The 22,150-nt window shown below is 52.4% G+C and overlaps 5 protein-coding genes across 5 annotated transcripts; 3 read left to right on the top strand and 2 right to left on the bottom strand.

The window, feature by feature from the left end:
- Positions 1-2,087: 2,087 nt before the first annotated feature.
- M406DRAFT_286760 (SRF-TF-domain-containing protein) lies at positions 2,088-3,361 on the top strand (the record flags this gene model as incomplete). The annotated part of the gene is made up of 3 exons (XM_040918696.1): positions 2,088-2,669; positions 2,872-3,006; positions 3,086-3,361. Exons 1-3 carry the CDS (start codon positions 2,427-2,429, stop codon positions 3,359-3,361), a joined length of 654 nt encoding a protein of 217 aa, XP_040779733.1. The 5' UTR covers positions 2,088-2,426.
- A 2,257-nt stretch (positions 3,362-5,618) lies between these two features.
- M406DRAFT_44371 (uncharacterized protein) lies at positions 5,619-7,618 on the bottom strand (the record flags this gene model as incomplete). Its single annotated transcript, XM_040924244.1, has 5 exons — positions 5,619-6,348; positions 6,469-6,776; positions 6,873-7,084; positions 7,205-7,379; positions 7,517-7,618. The coding sequence occupies 5 exons, from the start codon at positions 7,616-7,618 to the stop codon at positions 5,619-5,621; spliced, it is 1,527 nt and encodes a 508-aa protein (XP_040779732.1).
- A 1,106-nt stretch (positions 7,619-8,724) lies between these two features.
- M406DRAFT_355011 (acyl-CoA N-acyltransferase) lies at positions 8,725-9,865 on the top strand. Its single transcript, XM_040923057.1, has 2 exons — positions 8,725-9,171; positions 9,375-9,865. Exons 1-2 carry the CDS (start codon positions 8,862-8,864, stop codon positions 9,785-9,787), a joined length of 723 nt encoding a protein of 240 aa, XP_040779731.1. The 5' UTR covers positions 8,725-8,861; the 3' UTR covers positions 9,788-9,865.
- A 2,838-nt stretch (positions 9,866-12,703) lies between these two features.
- M406DRAFT_231285 (uncharacterized protein) lies at positions 12,704-14,229 on the top strand (the record flags this gene model as incomplete). The annotated part of the gene is made up of 3 exons (XM_040915870.1): positions 12,704-12,865; positions 13,204-13,443; positions 13,558-14,229. Coding segments are annotated over 3 exons (1,074 nt in total), but the record flags the coding sequence as incomplete, so codon positions are not given.
- Positions 14,230-14,972: 743 nt separating this feature from the next.
- M406DRAFT_273248 (uncharacterized protein) lies at positions 14,973-15,844 on the bottom strand (the record flags this gene model as incomplete). The annotated part of the gene is made up of 2 exons (XM_040918178.1): positions 14,973-15,362; positions 15,444-15,844. The coding sequence occupies 2 exons, from the start codon at positions 15,842-15,844 to the stop codon at positions 15,254-15,256; spliced, it is 510 nt and encodes a 169-aa protein (XP_040779729.1). The 3' UTR covers positions 14,973-15,253.
- Positions 15,845-22,150: the final 6,306 nt, after the last annotated feature.

Raw genomic sequence — 22,150 nt, 5'->3', positions numbered from 1 at the left:
GCCCGGCACGACGAGATAACTTCAAGAGATGTCCTTTATGGTTTGTGGTGCTAGAAAGTTCACTCGCGCCCGGTATCCAGGATGATAGTCCATCGAATCCTTCAGGCGTCGGGTGATCAACGGCGAGTTCCAATAGTCTCGGCCCCTAAAACACCACCTGCATTCTTGTATGATGGCGAGGAAGCCGCCCGCACATTCCCTCCAGTTGGAAACGACGCGGCCATCCAAGTGGTTCCGGCCCATGTCTGCAGCGTGGGGACCCTCTACGACCCATGCAACATGCTTTCTTCCCTCGCTGCACGAGACAGGTGCATTATGCTGTGCGAGGGAGGATTGCAGCCGCCTCACAGTTGCAAGTTGCACTGTGCTTAGGTGCATCTTCCCCCTTCCTACCCTCCCCGGGCGCTCGCTGCCTTCTTTTCACCACGAGCTTTGCTTGTATTTCTCCCTTTCTCTCCCCAACCCGCAATCGCGCGCGCGCACGCTGCTGCTGCTGCTGCTGCTGCTGCTGCTGGTGGTGGCATTCGTCACACGGCTTTTTGCAGGGCTCTTGACTACATATACACACACACATCTACACACATTGTCTGCTCCCCGGAAAATCTGGGGAGCCTACTATGGTACTAGGCACATCTCATCCTTCCCAAGCAGGCCCTTCTTTTAAACCCCACTACCAACGTTCAATCTCGGGCTTTAGGCAGGAGCTGAAAATCCAAACCAAAATTCCTGCCCACAATTCTCCATCACGACATGTTTCTCCACCAGGCATGCCACCCGGTGTTGGCACCCCCGTTCTCACCCGCCTGCAGATTACAGGGGCTCTGTTCGCACTGGGCGCTTCCCGGTCAATTCCCATCTCCGTCCGCCCCACACCTGCTGGAATTCCAGATTTTCATTCGTTATGTTTCGAGCTGTCCTGTCCCTCTAGAATTCACCGTTGGCGAAGACCACGCCTTCTGCTTGGTACCATAGTCCTCAACCACGGGGGCAGCCTTCGGCACAGCGCACTGTCCCAGCGCCCGCAATTGATAGTGTTTCCAGTTGGGTCCCGCGGACCAAGCTAACAAGAGTTTGCCGAAGCAGGTCGCACCGTCATCTTAGGGCTGTCTCCACACGATACGAAGCAAAGTAGTCGGGATCCAAAGCGATTTGCACACACAAGACAGTGACACTTGACAGCCAGCCTTCTTCGATCTCTGCCACGGCCCTAGAAGGTGCACGGAGACCTCTTGTGTCAGGGCCACACACGGATAACCCTGGATCCAGAAGGGTAAGGAAACATCCGTCCCCAACTGTCAGAAACATTCCAGTGCGTTGCAATTGTTGCACCGGTTACCACAAGCCCGCAGCCCTTTTTCCTGCCCCTCTCCCCCCGGATCCCTTGTCTGATCTCGACACAATCGAATTATTCAAAAGATTCCCGTGTCCTTAGAAAGCCCGACGTTCGGCTGGGGCTCTCATTAGCTAGTGCGATTCGGTTCGCGAGAGACAGAGAGTGTTCGACTGACCTCTCCGCCGAGAAGAAAGCCTCCCCCTACCCTGGTCGTACCCTGGCTCTTTCCCCTCCCTCCATCACGCCCGCACTGTACTGTCCGTCGAGAACGGGTGGTATTGGGGACGTTTTAGCTGCAGGTGGTGCCGCAACTACTGCAGAGGGGGTGCGCGCTCTGCTACGTCCTGCTACGTCCTGCTACGTCCTGCTACGTCCTGCTACGTCCTGCCCCAGCCCTCCCACCTTCCCAGCTTCGGCCTGAACCCAGACCCCTGCCCCCTGCCCGCCACACACCCCTTCGGCCCTCTAGGCCCTTTCTCCTCCATGAGAAAACAGCTAAGGCTGCCCACCCCGCCCTCCGTTTTTAACCCTGTGGCCGTGGCCCGCTGCCCGTGTGCTACCACCTCGCTATCCTCTTTTCATTCAGTCCACAGTCCCTCAAAGCCTGATCAGTCAAGGTGTCTGGAGCTGACATATGTGCTGCCTTCTCTACAGGGAATCGCAGGGCCAAATACGTGCTCGACTCGTTCCGACTCACTTTTCCTTTTGGATCAAATCTTGACATCGCATCGCGTCGTCCACACACAACAAGGGCGCTGCCGCTTGTGTCACTTTGTCTCTTTTCCCACTCAATCTCACCCTTCTTTCCAGCAGGAGCAGCTTGGTGGCAGCCGACGCGTGCTGACTCGCGCCAAATAAACCTTGAAGGCTTTCTTTGTCAGACAAAAGCAAATAAAAGTCGATTCCTCGCTTCCTTTCCCGGAAACGCCAGACTCGATCCAGCGGGCGCCCAACCAGGTTTCTGCGACAGTCACCTCCCACAGAGCCTCCTCCGCTCGACGCCAGATCCAGTTAAGGCCATCGGCACCACACTCAAAACAGTATCTCCACCAACTTACCTTTTTAAGCTTTTGGTGATACCATTCAAGACAACATGGCCGACATCACAGACCAACACGACCAGACCTCGCCCACTGAGCTCGACGACCACGCCGGGAACGGCACACCTGGCGACGTCTCCCGCGGCGTCAAGCGGGCACGTCCTTCCGCCGGCAGCGACGATGACGACGATGAGAAGGGCGGTCGTGAGCGCCGCAAGATCGAGATCAAGTTCATCGCTGACAAGTCGCGTCGCCACATCACCTTCTCGAAGCGCAAGGCTGGTATCATGAAGAAGGTGAGGACTTACTCTTCCCGCCCGCTCAGAAGAAACCTATTCGTCCCTTCATCCACCACCCACTCAAGTGTCCTAGAGCAATCGACACTCGTCCTTTTTTTTTTTTTTTTTTTTTTTTAATCTTTTCAGGGAACGTGTGAAAAGGCGGCGCGTCGCCTCTTTCAATGTCGGATTGTTGTGCTAACGGCAACATGCGAAACAGGCCTACGAGTTGTCCGTCCTCACCGGTACACAGGTGCTACTGCTCGTCGTCTCGGAGACAGGGCTGGTCTATACCTTCACGACGCCGAAGCTGCAACCCCTCGTCACCAAGGCAGAGGGCAAGAATCTTATCCAGGTAGGCACTACACAACAACGTCGCACTCATCCCCCCACGAGGCTCTCGGCAGATTTACTGACTGTCGACTTTGACGCAGGCCTGCCTAAATGCACCCGAGCCCAATCAGGGCAACGACAACGGCGTCGACGAGGGCGCCCAGGTTGAGTCCCCCGAGGAGCCTCCCAACAGCCACATGCAGCAGCAACCAGGTCGAGGCATGCCGCCAAATCCCCACATGCCGCCTGGCTATATGCCCAACGTCGGACCTATCGATCCATCGTCGGCGCTGGCGTACTCCAGCTACGTGCAGCGTGGCGGGCAGTACGGTATGCCACCCTCTGGCATGCCGCAGCATGCCCAACACCAGTCATAAGAAGGGGTGCTCAGCCTGTGACGAGGCCCCCTCCTTCTGAAGCATGCTCTCGATCCACGCCGATGATACCCCCTCTACACACCTCTACACACTTTGATTCTCGAGACGGCTGCGACTCACTTCCCTGGACAACGACGTCTGCCACAGCTGCAGCACCTCATGATCTGGCGTTTCCTGGTACCAGCGCACAGTTCCTCTACCGATGGGGGAGCCTCCCTTTCTCTCCCTCAATTCACGAACTTCTCTCTCTTTCATTGTTCTGTCCTTTTCTTCTTATTTTCTTTTCCTTTCCTATCCCATCCCCACTACTCTCTCTTTGATGCACGGTTCAGGTGGAACTGGTGCAGCCTAATTGCCGATCCCATGATCACATTGATGGTAGCCGAAGGGGCTGATTACTGATTGGTACACCAACCTACCAGAGGATGCCGCCTCGGTCCATTCTGATAAAGACTAAGAAGAAAAAAAGAAGAAGAAAAAAATCGCCGCGCGAGCTCTTGGCGCGTTCCTTGCATCTGCAAAAGTCGCACAGTAAGCCTTATCATGGTCTCATCTCTTCAGGGGTCTGTTGGGAGCATCGGTTTGCTTGACACAGCAAGCAGGCTGGAGCGGGCAATTAATTTCATGAAAGGCGTGCCAATTGAACGCAAGGCAGGACGGAAGCTCACCTGTCGTTGATGTTGCATGGGAAAGGAAAGGTCCAAATGGTGGCACCCTGTGCCCTGCTCATCATGCCTTGGACTTTTCCTCTCCTACGCCCTGGGCCAGGTAGTCTTGATGAATCTCTTGCTCATGATTGGCGCTAGTTGAGGTTTTTTTTTTTTTTTTTTTTTTTTTTTTTTTGAAATGGTTCACGTTTTCGCGTTGGAGGATGAGGGAATGAGGAAAAGAGAGAGCTCCACTTGAGCACCTTGTACGATAAGTTTCCGTCACCGTTGCCGCCATAGATGCTAAGGTCTGCCCTATGGTAGACAATTGTTTCTTAATGCACCCAATGATTTATTCACAAAGGTTTATGACATCGCATCTGAGGCGGTCAAGTAATACTTATGTCTGAAGTACGCGCAGTGGCTGCGAGTAAATGTCTCTCGGGAGCCTGAGTAAGGGTTTTGGTGCGTGGTTTGTAATTTTGTCTGAATTCTCTGTTCTTGATGGCAGAGACACAGTTTGTTTTATGACATTTCTTTTCCGTAAGAAATGGGAGAAAAGGAGAGGGGAAAGGTAAATCTCGACGCTGGGCTACGAAGGAGACAAGGCAACTTTCGCCCAAGATGGTAACTAACACGAAAGGCCGCTTTACCTAGAATGGGGACGGATGGCCGCCGCTCAATCAACCCCTTTTGGCCAAGACGTAGGTCAGCGACTTAGTCGTAATAGAATTGAAAGGAGAGGTGATGAAGATACATGTTGCTCTCGCACATATAAACAAGACTGCTATGAACTCGTTGGATATAGAACTCAGTGCTGTGTTTTTTCTTCTTGTTTTTTTCTCTCTCCTTTTTCTTCCTCTTCTTTCTTTCCTTCCCTAACCCCTTCTCTGGTCTCTCCGCCCACCAATCTTGCTGCCTCGGATTTGGCTCACTTCAAGTTTTCTTCTAGGATATTGTGGGAAGATCATGGTTTCTCGGGTTTTTCAGAGAGAGGCAGGGGCGGATTCACAGGGCAAGACCAAGATGATCAACGAAGAGGGAGACTTTCTTCTGTCGAGGGGCGGGGGATGCGGTGACGGTTCTAGAGATGGATAGATTGGCTGAACCGGAAAAAGGTTTCAGGGGGGAAGGGGGCGGGAAGCGAAGACGGCTAGAATGGGTGTTTCTGTCCCTTTTCTTTTCTTTTCTCATTTTATGGGTTGGGGGGGGGGGGGAACCATGTAATTTGTTTGAAATAATGGCGCGTTGTAGTGAAGTAAGTCTATGTGGGAATATGCTAGAATGCTATGCTACGTGCTGGCTCGATCGAGGTAGGGGAGGGGAGGGAGGAGAGGTGTGGTAGATGATGAGGTGACTGGGATGAAGATGTTACATCTATGCCTATGCAGAAGGGAGACCCTAGAGAGTCCGTCATCTTCAAAGTGGGCAACAATTCTGCAACTGCTGCAGGGATCTCGAGTCTCGAGTATGTCGTAATGGTAATCTGTTCACGGTGCACAGTGCATGGTCCTTTACAAACTCAAAATTCTCCTCTTGGGCTATGGCGCTGATGATCTTAGGAGACGAGTTGCACACACACACACACACCCCCCGCTGGTTCCTCTTCCCTACTCCAGCTTGCGCACATATTCCACGGGCCCCTCATACACATACCTCCCCTTGAACAAGTAATAAACCACCGACCCAGTCACCACAGTCCCATAGATGAGAATATTCCAGTTCATCTCCTCCGGGTCCGGATTCTTCACCTCGGGGAAAAACGCAAGGATGAACATGACCACCAGGAAGACCTCCGAGACAAGGTTGACGGCCAGTCCCCACCTGCCCAGGCTGAACTTGGACGGCAGCAGAGGCTGGCCGGTGATGCGGCGCCAGGCCATGCAGCCGATAGAGCACATGTAGCTGGACAGCAGGGCGTTTGTGCTCAGCGACACGATGGAGTTGAGGGCGACGGAGGAGCCGATGTTGATGAGGCACAGGAGGCAGGTCACGATGAAGGTGGTGAGGATGGCGTTGACGGGGATGTCGTGCGAGACTCTGGAGAACCAGGAGCTGCAGGGCACGCCGTTGTCGCGGGCAAAGGCGAAGAGCTGGCGGGAGGCGGTGGCCACCATGGTCAGGTTGCAGAAGTTGAACATGAGGGCGATCCAGACGGCCATGGCGGTGGCGCCCTTTGCGCTCTGGGTCGAGTTGAGGAAGACGGCCATGTATGGATAGCCAGTCGGGCTGGCGAGGACGTCCGTTACGTTGCCGAGACAGAAGCAGATGGTGATGACCGTGATCCAGGCGAAGAGGCCGTTGAAGAAGCTGGTCATGATCATGGAGAGGGGGAGGGTTCTAAAACCGAAAAAAAGAAGAGGGAGAGCCAAAGTTAGAGAGCCATGTCTGAGTAAGGACGACGACGACGTGCTTGAGAGAAGGACGGGTGGGGGGAGGGGGGGCGGAGATCATTCTTACTTTCCGGCATCCCTCAACTCTTCAGACATGTGGACAGCCGCATCAGCACCCAGGTTGGGCACGATAGCAGCCGTGATGCCGACAAGAGCGCTGCCCCCTAGGCTTCCCCAGCCTCCGCCATCAGAGAACTGCGTAAACACCGTCTTGGCGTCGGCGATGGGGGACAGCACCCAGAGAGTGACAAGTACGCCAAAGAAGGACGACACATGAAGCACAAGGATGATGCCCTCGACGAGCGCCAGTTTGCGTGCGAGCAGCGTGTTGAACATGACGGCGAACGCGCCGCTTGCTATGCTGAGGAGGGTGCCCTTGTCAAAGTGTTAGAAGAAGAGAATATGAAAACGATCACTGCGAACGGCGAAGAGGCCGTCCGGGGTGGTAGAAGGGTGGTACACTCTACGTACATGCCAGTTCTCATAGACATAGTTGGGATTGCCCAGGACAATCAGACCCTGAATGCTTGTACCGGCCATGAAGGCAGTGCTGGCACAACCAGCCTGCCATCCGAGCACGCAGAGCCAGCCCATGATATAACTGATCTGTTTCTGGTATTTTCTGGGAGCGAACTCGGAGACCCAGTGGTATTGACCACCCGAGGTAGGGGCCATTGATCCCACTGTTCAGAATGGATTAGGACCGGTTCGTTTCCTGAAAAGTGAAGCAGGCTGATAGACGAGATGGTCATCTCAAGGCAGAATATTAGGGTAAAGGGTTGCATGTCCTGGAGTCAACCTACTTTCTGCCATCGAGATGTTGATGAACATGAATCCAACCCAACAGCAGAGAAAAACCCAGATGAGACCTGCAGTGCCCCCGTTGAGGAGACCCATAGACAGCATGGCCAGGGCGACCTCCCATGACGATCCCAAAATCATGGAAAAGCCAAACATGGAGATGAAGCGGAAATCTCTCTAATAGAAGAAGAAGAAGAGTATGAAGCACCCCTCATCATCAGTGAATAATTCTTGGATTTTACTTTTGTGGGGGGGCGGGGCGAATTAAAAGAGGTTCAGATAGTAGAACTGTTTGGAAGTATGCATCAACATACCCGTAGTTGCTGGGTCTTCCCTAGACGCAGCATGTGAGCTCTATCGTCTTGGTTTCCCTTCTTGCTGTCGACGACATTTTCGTCAGAAAGATCCTGTTCCATGCTCAGCTCCGAGTCCACAATGTCTGGTCTGGTTTTGGTGTCGACGGCCATTGTGCATCGGAGTATTGAGTCCACGAGAAATTGCCCCTTTTGTATGAGTAGTTGTTGTCAAAATCTTCTTCTGCAGGACGAAAAAGACTATGAAGCCATGTAGTAATGATAATATCAATACAGAAATTTGACGATGACGATGGCAGCAACAACGACAAAAAGAACAACCACAAGATGGTCAGTCTACCTGTCTTCCAGACTTCTTGCTTGAAATTGGGCGCGCCAGGATGACCGCAGCAAGAGAGAATCATCTGATAAATGGCCCTGATCAATAAAATGGGAGACACACGTTATTGAGAGCACTCTCTTCTCCGGTTGTCGCATGTTCGTTCTTTCGGTGGCGTCGTACCCCCACAGGCATTGAACGGCGGTACGGTTCTTTTGCTCCTCCTCCACCAGAGTATTATCCACAAAAAAAGGGAAGGGGTTAAGAGAGGGGAGAAGGGAGAGCCGGGGTCTTGTCCGGTTGGAGCAACAGCAGAACCTCCTGCAAGGCTTTCCCAAAATCGTCCTGGCGAGAGAGGAGAGAGACGGCCTGCATTACCACCCTGGCAAGCCCTGGTAACAAGCATTAAATGCCCACACAGTATCATGGCTCTATGCCCACACCGCCGTTGTTCTTGTTGGATGCATCACCCAAGGTCTTCTCCCTCCCATTCGTCGCTGGTTTTCTCATCATTGTCAATAGCAATAGGAATGGCATGACCGATGCGTGTGTCTATATGTGCCATGTACACACACCCACCCACCCCGCCACGGCTATCGTCTTGTTACATGATTAGTCTCTGGGTCGGCCCTTGACGGCCTATTCTTGTGGGTCTTTTCTTCGGCAGCAATGGTTTCCCTGTTGCAGCACCCACCAACTCTCACGCGCACCTGTGGCGTATGCATGCATGGGAAGACACGAGAGGGGGCACACTTATGGGTCTGGCTTTCCTCTCTATCAACGAGGAGCCCCCTTTCTCGATCACTTCCAAATAAGTACAAACAAACACTCACATGACTGATTGCTGAGCCTCAGATTCAAGACGCAGAGTGTGTTTGCTTTTACCTTCCCACATCTCGAAGATGATAAGAGCGTTGCGGGGTGCTTCAGAAACCATCGCCAGCTCCCGAGCCTCCAAGCTTGTTTGCTTGCCTTTCTAAGACCTAGGAATATCCAACGAACACCACCCCCTCCGCCTTCTCCATCATGTGTCGACCCAAAGTGCGCGATGCATCTTACCATGACATTCCGCAGATCGCCGAGTCCTTGGCCCAGGCCTTTTGGGACGACAACATGCTCGGGGACCTCGTGCACCCGCACCGCGACGAGTTCCCCGACGACATGAAGCTCTACTGGCTGCGCAGTGCGCGGGTCAACTGGTGGGACTGGCGCTGGAAGTTCCTCGTGGCCGTCCATCAGGATGAGGAGACGGGGCGGGAGATTGTCGTGGGTTGTGCGCAGTGGACGCGCCTGGGAAATGGAGGGAAAAAGATGGAGCTCTGGAAGCTCGACCCTCGTGAGTTTCCTTTTTTTTTTTTCTTTCCTTCTCTTCTTTTTTGTTGTTGTTCCCTATATCATGTCAAGAATATGCAATATCGCGAGAGAGGAACACTCTCTTTCATCCACCCACCAAGACGAAAGAGAATAAGGAAAAAGAAATCCACCGTTGCTGAGAAAGAAACCCTGCTGAGTTCTCCTCCCCCTCCCCCTTCCCAACAGGCAACCTCCTCAAACCGGCATCCAAAGTCGCCATGAAGATCCACAAGCGCCTCTGGCCCAACCGCGCCGCGGACCCACCACAAGAGGACATCCTGGATCGAGCCCACCCGCACTTTGAGCATATGTACACAGGCGAGCGGGCTGAGTGCTGGTACCTGAGCTGGCTCGGCGTGCACCCGGACTATCAGGGCCAGGGCTTTGGTCGCGAGCTCGTGCGGTGGGGTCTGGACAGGGCCGAGGCGGAGGGCGCGTGGGCCTCTGTGATCGCCTCCAAGGGCAAGGACCCATTCTATAGGAAGTGTGGGTTTGAGTTCATCGAGGGGAGCGGCGGCATGGGGGAGGGGAACCCGCTGGCTGATGTGGAGGGGGCCAATATGCACTGGAAGACGCCGGATGGGAAGAAGCGTGTGTGAATGACGAGATGTGACGTGTTGGAATTTTGAGGGAAGAGAACAAGTTGTCTATGGCTTAGGGAGAGTTGCTCACAAATCTTACCTCTCCAAAAATAATAATCCTGAAAATGTTACCTGGTCTTCTTGGGAGGGAAACATCTTGCGCGTACATCTCGGCTATGCCAATAAGATAAACGAGGCCCCCGTAACTATTTACGCGTTGCGGAGCCCCCCCAATCCGTATCATGGTAGAGTGACATTCCCGCATCCCTCGTCCCTGCGCACGTACGTCCTCTCAAAAACAGCATTGGCATGGACCAGTATCGAGGACGTGCAGAATGATCCGCTCACTTGTTAGTTGTGGAATAATTTTTTCTGGATACCAACCACTTGCGACAGCGCTCGATAGTATATGTCTGTGACCGGATGTCAGTCACTGTACCACAAGTAAAAGTAAAAGTACAGTGAATCACTCCTTGTCTTGCAAGGCCCATGCCCGAAAAGACGCATAAACGTTCATCTTAAAGGACACTCCCAAACCACTACTTGCTTTCACTCTTCCTGGTCAGGAGTGTTAATTCTCATTTCTCCTTTTGACTCGTCAAGTCTTGTAAGTGTTATCTGATCACTGTTTTTGGTTTGCCAATTTCCATTGCTCCGCCCTTCAGCCAGCCACATCATCATCATCATCATTATCCTCTCGACACGCATCTCTCTTCCCTTCTCACTCTAGGTTTTCAGCCGTCGGAGGAAACCATCACACCACAGGCAGGAAACTATGGTCATGCCTGTGAGGAAAGAAAAGGAAGAAGAAAAAAGACAGGAAAAAAGGAACGACCCATAGTACTTTTTAGTGGAACAGAAACCTCAATCAGGTGTCCAACACCGGCGTAGGAACCGACAGCGGGCCGCACAATCCTGGTGCCCCGGACCAATGAGAATCCTCTGCGCCAGTATATCAGGACCCAGTGTGCCCCAAACTACACCTAATACAAGATCACATTGCAACCATGGTGTGCACACAGTAGTGGGGGATTTTCCTTCTCTTCCCTTGTTACTTTTGATTTTCTTTTTGCGAAGGAGGGGAGCCCCCACCGTCGATTCATCTAGATGCACAGTGTCACTTGATATGACAAGAGAGAGAGTGCGTCTGTTCGCGGACCCCATGGTTGTCCCCTGGCGAAGGATTCAAAAGAGTTGCCACATCAGCTACCAGCATGCAGAGGGGGGTTTCTGCAGGGTCAAGGTATTCAGTATGTCGGCTGTCACTCGTAAGGCCGTCGTATTTACCGGCTAGACATTCCTTTCTCACAATACAACCTAGGGCACCACCTCTGTTCGCTAGACACGGGGCTCTCTCTCTCTCTCTCTCTCTCTCTCTCTCTCTCTCTCTCTCTCGCGAACTTGACAACCATATGTCTCTCGTTGAATGAGCTGAGTCGACCCCCTTCGGATCAAGTGAGAGTGGACAGATGTTTCGACTGATTTCGTTGTTTCCTAACAACTGGCCAACCTACAACCTGTACGTAGCACATGTTGTTTGTATAACGTATATGTAAACTGCTATAAAAGGCTGCCACGCCTTGCACGTCTCGTGGTCGTCCATTAGCCCTTTTACCCCTTCAGATCCTTTCTCAACCTTGCGGTCACGCCGAACTATCTTTCCCTGAGCTGTATAAGTGGTGACGCTCTGGCCCCTTTTCTAACAGGTCAAGATTGGAATGCTCATAACATGATTTATCGGTTATCTCGCGCTCCGTTTTCTTCTTTCTTTTCATCTTCTGCATATATACCCCAAAAAACGAAGTGAGTTATCTTGAACCAGAGGAGCGAGATCCAGGTTCCCTCCGTTCATTCAACTACCCATAGGTACAACAGTTGTCTCAAGACGCAACCGGATCAGCATTTCTCTTGCCCAACTTTGGAAGTGGCGCATGAGAGAAAGGGGGAGGATGAGGGAAATAAAGAAGAACTGAACCTGCATTTCCGAGAGGTAGGTCTCAAAGGGGGACCAACTGACGTGTCTAGCACTGGGGTCAGGCTATCTGTACCGAGTATGTATGCACAGCCTGTCCATGCAGAAAGAAAAAGACCCAGGGCAGTGCCGCAATTGGCCCCTGATAGAGAAATGAGTGCCAAACAAAGTGGATATTTTTACTTTACCAATCCTTCAAAGGAAATAGCTACATAGGAGTTACATAGCATCAAGCCTCGAAGTTGAGCTCTCTCGCTCTCTGGTGTCAAAGTGGATACAGGACAAGTGATGACCCCGGCGGTCTTCTGAGTGGAAAGTAGATCCCTCATGCAGGAGGAAGAGGGGAAAAAACGATAAGTTGCTGGGTTTGGGAAGGGGGGGGGGGTTATTGCTTCTTTTACCCATGGTAATTTGCAAAACCTGTGACCATGGATCCAAGGGCCTGGCTTGGTCTGATCCTAGTATTGTGTCGTTTTTGTGACCGCTTTCAGAGGAGGAATTCGGTACTGGATGGGGCTGGACTTGGGAAATAAGCACCAGATGTGCTTTGCTTTTTCCACATAGTTAGTATCCTCTTATTTTTATGTCTATGTTTGTCTCTACATCTTTCTGTTTACTTTTTCAAGGCTAGGCTGTGTCGAATTATGCGTCCAGTCCTAGACTATATCATTTATCAACTCCCTAGACCTCAGCCGTCACGGCACACCAAGCAACTACTTACCATAGTACTTGATCTCCCTCCCTTCACGAACCGACCCGCCGATCTCATATAGAGCACGACCCATTGCTACTCCGCCGTCCCACGGGGCGCGACGTCTCTCCGGCCCACAAGAGGTGACATCGAGAGAAGAGAGAGTTCCTCTTGAGTGTGTGTGTGTGTGTGAGAGAGAGAGAGAGAGAGAGAGAGAGAGACAGACCACTTCGAAAGTATGGACCCCCTACCCATCGCAGACGACCCGGTGGGTTCGCACCGACTCGTGCCGTCCGGGCCTGACAACCACGCCGGGTATGTCTGGATCGCCAGCATCCTGTGCTTGATCTATAGCGGTCTGGCTACCATCATCAGAACCGTGGTGAAATGGCACGTGTTCGGCCTAGATGACCACCTTCTATTCTTTGCCATGGTCCGTTTGTGTCCTCTCTTCCTCCCTCCTTTCCGTGTCTGTCTCAGGCTTACACACATGCAATGATCCAGTTCACGCACCTTGGGCAAGCAACAGCAGTGTTCTACGGTCTTCATCATGGACTTGGCAGGTCCAACTCAACGACGACAGCGCATGAGTGGTCAATATCAGGAAAGGTGAGTAGTGAGTGCATGCGACGTCGTCTGCCTGCGCTGGCTTAGACGGCTTGGGGGCCGGATTCGGCACTTGAGCACCCAGCCCTTGCATCGCTTCTGCATGTTCCTCCGCGGGACGCTAAAGAGAGTGCCGAGATGACTGACACGCGCGCACGAGAACAGGCCTTCCTCGCGTCGGAAATACTCGCCGTTATTGTTCTGTGTCTGGCCAAGTGCTCAACGGCAGCCTTGATACTTCGAATCTTCACAGCGGACGGGGAGCGTGGGAAACGCTGGGTCACCTGTTGGCTGGTCGTGGGAGCAAGCACCGCCTGGGGCATCGGCTCCGTCCTGGCTCTGGCCATCAGTTGTGATGCCAGCGCAGTGCTGACGACGGAGAATCTCTCCCAATGTCCAAACCAGGTAAGACGACGAATCCACCACTAGTAACCTCCCTCCTCCCCTCTCCAAACGCGCGTTGAGTCCCCATAGGTCTCTGATGTAAGAGGTTGAGAAGAAGAAAAACAAAACATGCAGATACATCGCTGGCAAGCCATCACCGCCCTCGATATTACCATAGACATCATCACATGCGCCCTGCCGGCCATCTTCACCTGGCCTATGAACATGCCGTCCCGGCTGAAGTTCAAGGTGACGGCGGCATTCATCTTCCGCGCGCTCTTCGTCGTGCTCTCGGGAATGCACCTCCACTACCTTCAGACATACGCCGGCGCCGCAGAGCCGCAGTTGGCCGTCACCGACGGTGCGGTGCTACAGCAGGCCATGATCGCCTGCACCATCATCTCGGCCACCGTGCCGAACCTGAAGGGCTTCATGAAGGCGTTCCACACGGGGATGGGCAACCTGGGGTTCGAGAGGCCCAGCCGAGGCGGGACCAAGAGCTCGAGCTATGCTCTGCAGACGATCGGGGGCTCGCTCATGAAGGGGGTGCGGGGTGCGGTCAGGCTGCCCTCGGACCGGAGCCGCGACCGCGACGAGATGAGCGATGGGCTTGGTGGCGAAGAAGAGGAGGCAGGTCCTCCTCGATTCCGTCCAGATATGTGCAGGCACGAGACGAGCGTGGTGCACTCGAACAACAGGAGCGGGACGACGGAAGAGGAGGAAGAGGAGGAAGGGAGAAGCCTGAGGAGAAGCGGGAGCCGGGAGCTCATCATCAGAAAGCAGGTAGACTGGAAAGTATCCCATGAGGCTCGATGAGCCTACTAATGTACTCTTCTCTCGCTCACATTACGGAGCGACCAGTCGACGACGGAGTTCTCTGTGATTGTGATCAAGTAAAGAACGAGAATGCCTATTCTCCTCGGCATGGTCAGTTTGCCTGAGTACGCAGCAGATCTCTCGAGGTAGTCCGGTGCGAACTCTGGTTGCTTTCTGTAAATATGAGCTAGGCTGCTGTCAATCCTGGAAGGTAAGGTAACGTGGTTCGTTGGAGCATTACTAGTCAAAAGAACGTCGTCGTTTGTTTGTGTGTTGATGACGACGATGATGACCTTTCCAGGCAAGCTAGCCCTAATGATTCACTTGTAGGTACTGTCGACACATGTGTTGGTGATTGCTCCTTCCAGTGCCCATATATGCTCTTGATAGGAAAGTCTAGACTTCTATCAGAAAGGCGGTGTTGAGATGAGCAGTCGTCTCTCCAGTTAGAGAAATCCCGACCCGGCTCCGGGTTTGTCGTGGGCGAGAAGAAGGGAAGGCGGGGGTTTTCAAAGTGGATCCATTGGTTGAGCATGTTTCTGCAGCACCATTTTAGCGGCCGCGGGGGGGGGGGTCCGTCAAGGTACCCGCAGATCTCAAGGTTGCTATCAACAGCCAGGGAAGGAAAAGAGGGGGAGGGGGAGAATGTAGGTCAGTTGTCTGCTTGCTCACGCTGAAGAGAGTAGACGGCGCCATTGAAAATGCACAGATGTTCAAACAGAATGTCATCATGTATCGGTAGTAGTAAATATTAATATTCGTCTAACGCTGGGAAGAATGAGATCTACGTGGACGACGCCGACCATGGTCCAAGTCCAGAACGCCGCCCCCCCCCCCCCTTTTTCAAGTAGAAAACCAGCCTCCAAACAAATTTTTGTCGTGAACATCGTTGTCTCATCGCACGAATGATCATCGTGCTGGCTTCATATGGTAAAATGAAATGCTACTCATCTCGTGCAGCACGCTGATTCAACACCGTCGTCCCGCAACGGCTCCTCTCTCTCGCAGCCGTTGCTCAGTGCTCCTGCACTGCGGCGTACCGGCCAATAGCCAGACTTCCGAGAAATGTACCACCGAGAATGGACAGGAAGTAGCCAATGTTCACCGTCATGACCGCCAACATGCTGTAGAGGTTGATTGTGTTAGCAGCCGGCCACCAGATAGACGTTTCATCAAGAAGAGAAGGGGTGAAGGTCCAAACTCACAGAAGATATCCGACACCCGCTATGGCAGTATCGATTGCCGCCCTTACGGGATCCACACTCGCCCTCCAAGGCCGAGTAATGCCGCCCCTCTTCTTGACCACCATAACCTGCTCCTCGACGCCGTTGGCGCTGAGAACCATGTTGTGCTTCAGGCTGTCCCGAGAAATGTTCTCGTGCATCGGCAGCTGCCCCTTGACGGCCACGTAGCGCCGGTTCATCTCCTCGTCCAGCCATCGCGACTCCGCAATGGCCTTGACCGCGAACAAGCCGCGGAAGATGGCCGCGAGGAAGATAAGGAAGAAGCACGTGCCCACATACTGGCCCATTGTGGTCGGTGTCCAGGCCTCGGCGTAGAGGGTCGTCGCCATATCATTCTGGAAGGCGACCATCATGGTGGCCATCGTGGTTGTGGTGTTGCTCATGGAGCTGCTGTCCATGCCCGATGTCATATCCATTTTGGAAAAAAAAAAGGCGAAGGATAAGATACTGTGGTAGTTTGTATTGTCGTTTCGTTGTAATTGGGTGTTTGGGAATTGACTTGGTTGACTTGACTGGTTTCTCTCAAGATGCCAAGCTTCTGTCAAGGTCGAACGCAGATATATATATGTCGAAGATGGATTTGTGACTTGCAGGTGAGTGCACAGTTCGGAGTCTTGATCCGAGCAAATATGAGAGAGTTTTGGGTGCTGCGCAGGTTTAGGATCCGTTACGGCCAGGTCAAGATGTCTTGTGGTGGGAAAAGAGGTAAAACATGCTCGAGAACATCATTTTCACGGGGAGGAGGGCGTCGAGGCTTTTTGCTGCTTTGGCCGCTATAGAGAGGAAAACTTGCTCAACTATACTCCGTGGTACTATGGTACTATTACAGCATTGTGAACGGAGTCTCGACCCTAGGGGTCCCATCAAGTTGTGGTCTCCGTTAGTGCCCAACTCCAAAACACGCCCAGTTCCTTAACTACGAAGGGAGAGCAACTTGCTCAGGCTAGACAGGGATCTGCCCCTCTGATGTGCCCTTGCCTCACCTTGTTCGGTTTAGCTCAGTCTCCTGTGGTGATCGAGCAAGTTCGAGGTACCAGGGACCAACCTTGACACTAACAGCCCTCTCGACAAAGCAACGACGTCCCATTTCTGGAGAGCGTGGCGGCAGATAAACTTTCCGATCTCACATCAAAGCACAAGCAAGCTTATTGCCACCAACTGCATACCATGCTCAGTTTCAGCTAATTGCAATTCTTGCCCCCAGATCTCAACCTCGAGTCCTCGTAATTCAGTAGCTACCTCTCACCTATGACCTCACCTCCAGCCACTGATTGACTGGCTGACTGATCTTGGTCTTCATCGAGACACCGGACAGGGTCCTCAGCCAGTCTTCGCGAGACGTGCGAGTGCAACTGCTGCTCCACGAACCTACGTCGTCGAACGAGCCTTAGATCGGAACAAAGTACAAGGTTCCCTCCTCCGGCATGTCCAGGTATCTGCATAAACTGTCTTGGCTTCGATCAAACTGTGCTTAAACTCTGGGCCGCGCTGCATTTAGCTAGATGTGGGGGTACGTTGGACTTAATCACGCCCTAGGGTCGAATCGACAGCCTCGTTGTATACGAGTCCAGCCTAATCGAACAAGCACATGCTGTGACAGCACTCAACTGACAGCGGGAGATCATCATCGTCACCAAATTGCCGCGGACGATGCGACAGTGCCTCCACCTTAGAGGAAGAAAGCCCCACGCGCCATGGCTAACCAGACGAAGTGGACCGTGTCGAGCGCTTGTGGCTCGCTACCTGTCCTTTATTTTTTGTATTCTGCAGCTGGATCTTGAGATTCCCCGACCGGTCCAAGACGGCAGAAGCTTAACATGCCTCGGGTGCCTGCCCTCCGCCTGGTGGATCCCGCAGATTGTTGTGTCCTTGTTGACTTCACTTTCGTCCCGGGTCTCAGGAAGTCCTGGCCTCAGGTCGAAATGTATGCCTCCAAGGGTGTGCGGCTATTTTGGCGGAACTATAGCAAGGATGCGCGAACCTGGGCAAGTACATCTTGTCATTACGTGCGGAGCGATTGTGGACTTCGCAATCTGGGAAGTGATATCTGGGTGCTTGTTTGCGAGAATTCACGCCTGGTCTAGCGATATATTCGCTCGGTCTTTACATTCGAGGCATCTTGATACACGCCCCTCTTGGCGATGGTAGAGGTGGCCTTTGTCCATGTTCAAGTGAGCATTCGAAACGGCATCGTCTGATCACAAGCGCGATGCTGCATAAATTGGTCTCCGTGGTGCACACCCGTCTATACAAGGAAGATATATCAGCGTGGGTGAGGTGGTAGCAATGGCAAAAGCCATGATTGATTTGCTCGGGCTTGTTGAATTGGTACCATGCAAGCACTAGTCCTTCGTTGCCCTCAAGACATTCGAGAATTCCTCTTGGACAGTGAGGCATTGTCCCATAAGCTGGGTCTAATTATGGGTCACTGCACGGGGACAAGACGGACGGTGAGTCGCCGATCTGTTTGATCAGATATGTACCAGTCATGCAGAATGCACTCAGTGCAGTGAAACAGCCTTGATGATTTCTGTTAGACTGTGTTGAATGGTCATGGCGAGGCAGGGACTTGGCCATTGTTTTGACACCATAACCACTGGCATGGTCCACAACTGTCGTCCTGCGCTAGGAGAAGAACGACTCGGACAAAGATACCTATTAATGCTAGCATGGCAATTGGCATCCTCGAATATATGGTTGTGAGGCAGTAGGATGTTTTTCTTGGATCAAGTGAGCGCAGTCGGCCCATGGACTTCTTGGCATTGTTCGCGATCCTACATATGAGAAGCAAAGAGGGACCTTGGTAGCACTACACATGTACACCGTTCAACTACGAGTTATCACTTGCACTGCTGACGGCAGGGCATCAACATGCAACTTTAAAAAATAGGACAGTCAGGCTGTCTCTTGATTACGTGCAGTAATTCGTGCACAGTACACGGGCCGGAGCGACCTCCCAACACTCGTTGATCTCTACCTCTCGAAACAGCCATGGCGATACGTCTAACACCCCTCCCCCCACCCCTTCTCAGTTCAATTTCACCAGCATTGACAACCTGCTGGAGACTTAGAATGAGTTAGCCATGGACCAGTGAGGGTCACTGTTCATGGAATGTACAATGCTGCCATGCGCGGGCCACGTGAAGGTCATGCATAATGGGTCAAGCAACATCAGAAACATTCCCGGCCTATTAGAAACCGCCTCTAGACCCTTTTTCTTCACGCTCTGAGGATAAGGAGTGGCTCCGAGCCCGTAGTCGAGATTTCACGGTCAGTTCCATATCTCTGGGCGGCTTTCTCCATGGGTTTTTACGTCTTTGACGGAGAACACTTGGTAAGCATCGAGAACTGCGTCTTCCAATGGTTCATCGCTGCTCATCAGATTCATTTTTCGGTGACCTAGATCAGAAATCTATACTAAACAAGTATGCTAAAACAATCAGTATTAATGAAGGTCCTCTTTCCGTAACGGCCTTTAGCCTTGGATATCTACCGCTCCAAAACGCTACGCAAGCTTGGCCTTTCAGGCCTATGAAGCCCAGCAGGAATAAGAACATCTTGATGCCTCCTTCAGGTAGGAACTATAAGCCTGGTGAAGCCCATTACTAGACGCCGGGTAGGAAAGCTATCAATTTCCTTGTATGATACTCGGCGTGGTCTTCCAAGGCAGCCGGGTCATGGTAGCCATCCAGAGGCGCTTTTCTTTTTGTTTCCTCTTGGAGATTGTTCTATTGTATTGAACGTAGTGTTGACCAATGCCGAATCCAGGCCCAGCTCCCATCAACAAAGTACTCCCCTCGGCAAGCTCTCGTTCGCCTGACCGCTTCCTAGTGTGTACTACCCTCACGCACTGGGGTATCCTTCCAAGCTGACGAGAGTACATACGTGTTAGCTACATACCTAATCTAATCTCAAAGATTTCGGCTCCACGGCATTGTCACGCACAATTCGCCAGCGGTGCTGCCGTACCACCTGGCATACTGCATGTCGCCGCAACCATGTTCTCAGTGTCACTTGCGAGCCCCTAGAACAAGAGCGGCACAGTCATCGCAGTCCGTGCTCGCTTGGGCTTCCGAGGCGGACAGGGAAGGAAAGAGAGAAAGAAGGACAGCTGGTGGAGCCTGGACTCGTACAGCAGCGGTAGAAGGGGACGCACAAATCCGAATGAATGCTGTTCGTTCCCGCAGCAGCGTAACCGTCATGGATCTCTCGACCTCATCTAAAGACCGCAAGGAGATGGTAATTAGAGCAATCTCCCTCACCGTCAATGGGATCCCCCCAATTCTCCCTGCTCTCCTTGTTCTTCTCATTCCATGTCGACATTGTCCCCATGTCCACAGGCTTCACATGACAGTGTGGGAAGAAAAGAAGCCAATAAGATGCATTATTTATCGAGATGAAGTTGCTGCTGTGTATTTGTGTCTATAATTACTGGTCTCGGGTTCTCCTCGAGGGCCATGTGCCTGCCTTGTGGACTCTACGCTTCAGCAGCCTCAGTGTTCCGAGCCAGCGGTGCTGTTCCTGGCCTGGTCGGAAATACTTCATAAAAAGAGGGCAAAAAGCTTGTGCAGCAAAAAGTTCAGTAGCCGACAATAGACACTCATTCCAGATGAGACTTGTAGAAGAGAATACAGCAGACTGGTCCTTGTTTTATGAAGCATTGAGAATTCAATGATAGCAATGGCTTGCTGCAGCAAGACGGTCTGAAAGAAAGAAGAAAAGAAGGGGAGAATAATTGTGTGCATTGGTCCCTTGATCTTGTCCCTCATGATTTTTCACTTCTCTCTTTTCTTTTCTTCTTTTTCTTTTCTTCCTTCAGACTTGAGAGCCCACAAATCTCGAGTGACAGCAACTGGGAGTGAAGTAGGCAGGATCTCTTGACTTCATTTAGCAACTGCTTGCAACAAAGGTCGGTTGCTGCTGCTGGTAGACACCGACTTGAGTGTGTACGGCGATCTATAGCGGAGTTCCAGGTAGGGAGACACGCCTTCCCTGTTCTGCGCAGGTCCTCAGGGCCCCTTCCCCTCTAAGCTCCCAAAGGCTGCAGCGCAGGATCTCATTCTTCTCTAAGAGAAGCCTAACCCGACGACCACGTTTTCTGCCTCTGCCTGCTACCATCCCCCATCCCCTCTTTCTTTCTCATTAACTGCAGACAATACAACTGCGATTTCAGACATCATATTGATGATAGCAGCAGCAGCAGCGACATGTAAGCTCTCCCTTTCCCACAAGGAACACAGCTGGCACCATAGTACGCTTCCTAAGTGCATGGGGTTTGGTGGTGGGCAGCACCAGCTTGCATCAAGTCATATTCGGAACCCATCCACTAGCTCAATCCGCTACATAAATAAGCCGGAGACAAGGAAAGAAAAACATCCAAAGCTAACCGCACACAAACTGGAACTGGGATCAGGAACACGCCTGAATTAACCCGACTGGCCTCTAGAAAGCAGCCAAGGAAAGATAGTGAAGGGCCTGCACCGCAATTCGCGGCTCGAGCGCACGACAGCCTGGCGACCAAACAGGTCTAGTCCAGGTTGAAATCAAGACGAGAACCAAAATCACCTAAACCAAACAACCGACAGACGGACGGACGGGCAAACGGATAGACCACTGCTGCAGTTGCAGCGGGTCGTGGTAGTAGTGGTGGTGGTCGGATCCCTCGCCGATGCAGCACAGCGCAGCACAACGGAGCGATGGATGGATCACACCCGGATGGCGCTCAGGAAGGGAGGGATATGCCTGCTCATTCTCGGATTCAGCCGGTGCGGTACTCGCTACTGACCCCACCTAAGGTAACGACGCCTTTGGTCGTCGCAGAATGTTTTCCCGCCCATTTCACAACATCTAGCTTCGCAGCCAGCTAATAACTAGTGGTGCTTAGGACCCCTCTTTCCTCTACAAACTCATTCTGATATGTGGAACAGCCTATTGGAGGCGCGGATTGACTGGGGGACTGACTGACTAACCTCTTCTCAGGGAAGCGCAAGATGACAGCAGCAAAAGCAACGACCTTGATGTGCCCGTGACACCCATGTCTTGGAAGATCTTGACTCAAATATAGCAAAATACGAAGCAAGGTCTTCCATTATAACATCTCGGTCTACTCTAGTTTGTGCTGATGCTATCGAGAGACAGGGCTCCACGGAGACTCTCTCACACCTACTCAGATTCAGCCCTGCTTCCGAAGATGATCGGTTGTGACACAAGAACAAGACACCAACACAAACGGGCAAAGGCTCTTTCTAGTCATGATCAGGAGATCAGCAGTAGGGGGGGGGGGGAAATAGGAGAAAATGAAAATGAAAATGACGCGAGGAGATGAGGAGGAGGAGGAGGAGGAGGAGGAGGAGGCGAAGGTCCTAGACACGCAACCGAGTTTGAGATGAGACAAAAAGTAATTCCGAGATGCGTGGTCTTGGGGAACCATAAGAGCAGCATCTTGTTGTCTTTGTGTGACGTGCAGGGCGTCCACTCCGCCGCGGCATGTCAACGCCACGAATTTTGCGCAGGAAGAAGAGAAGAAGAAAGAGGAAGAAAATCATCTTGCGCCGAGGGAAGCATTGGTGGAGAAACGTTCATTTGTGGTTCGTGATCAAGTTGCCTTCTTGGCTCGTCTTGGACGAGAAGCAGACAATGCTACTGCCTTGCAATCCAAGCTGTTCGGG

This window comes from Cryphonectria parasitica (genome assembly GCF_011745365.1).
Source record: "Cryphonectria parasitica EP155 unplaced genomic scaffold M406scaffold_2, whole genome shotgun sequence".
Taxonomy (NCBI): Eukaryota; Fungi; Ascomycota; class Sordariomycetes; order Diaporthales; family Cryphonectriaceae; genus Cryphonectria; species Cryphonectria parasitica.
Note: the sequence above shows the minus strand (reverse complement) of the source record. Positions and strands in the feature narration are given on the sequence as shown.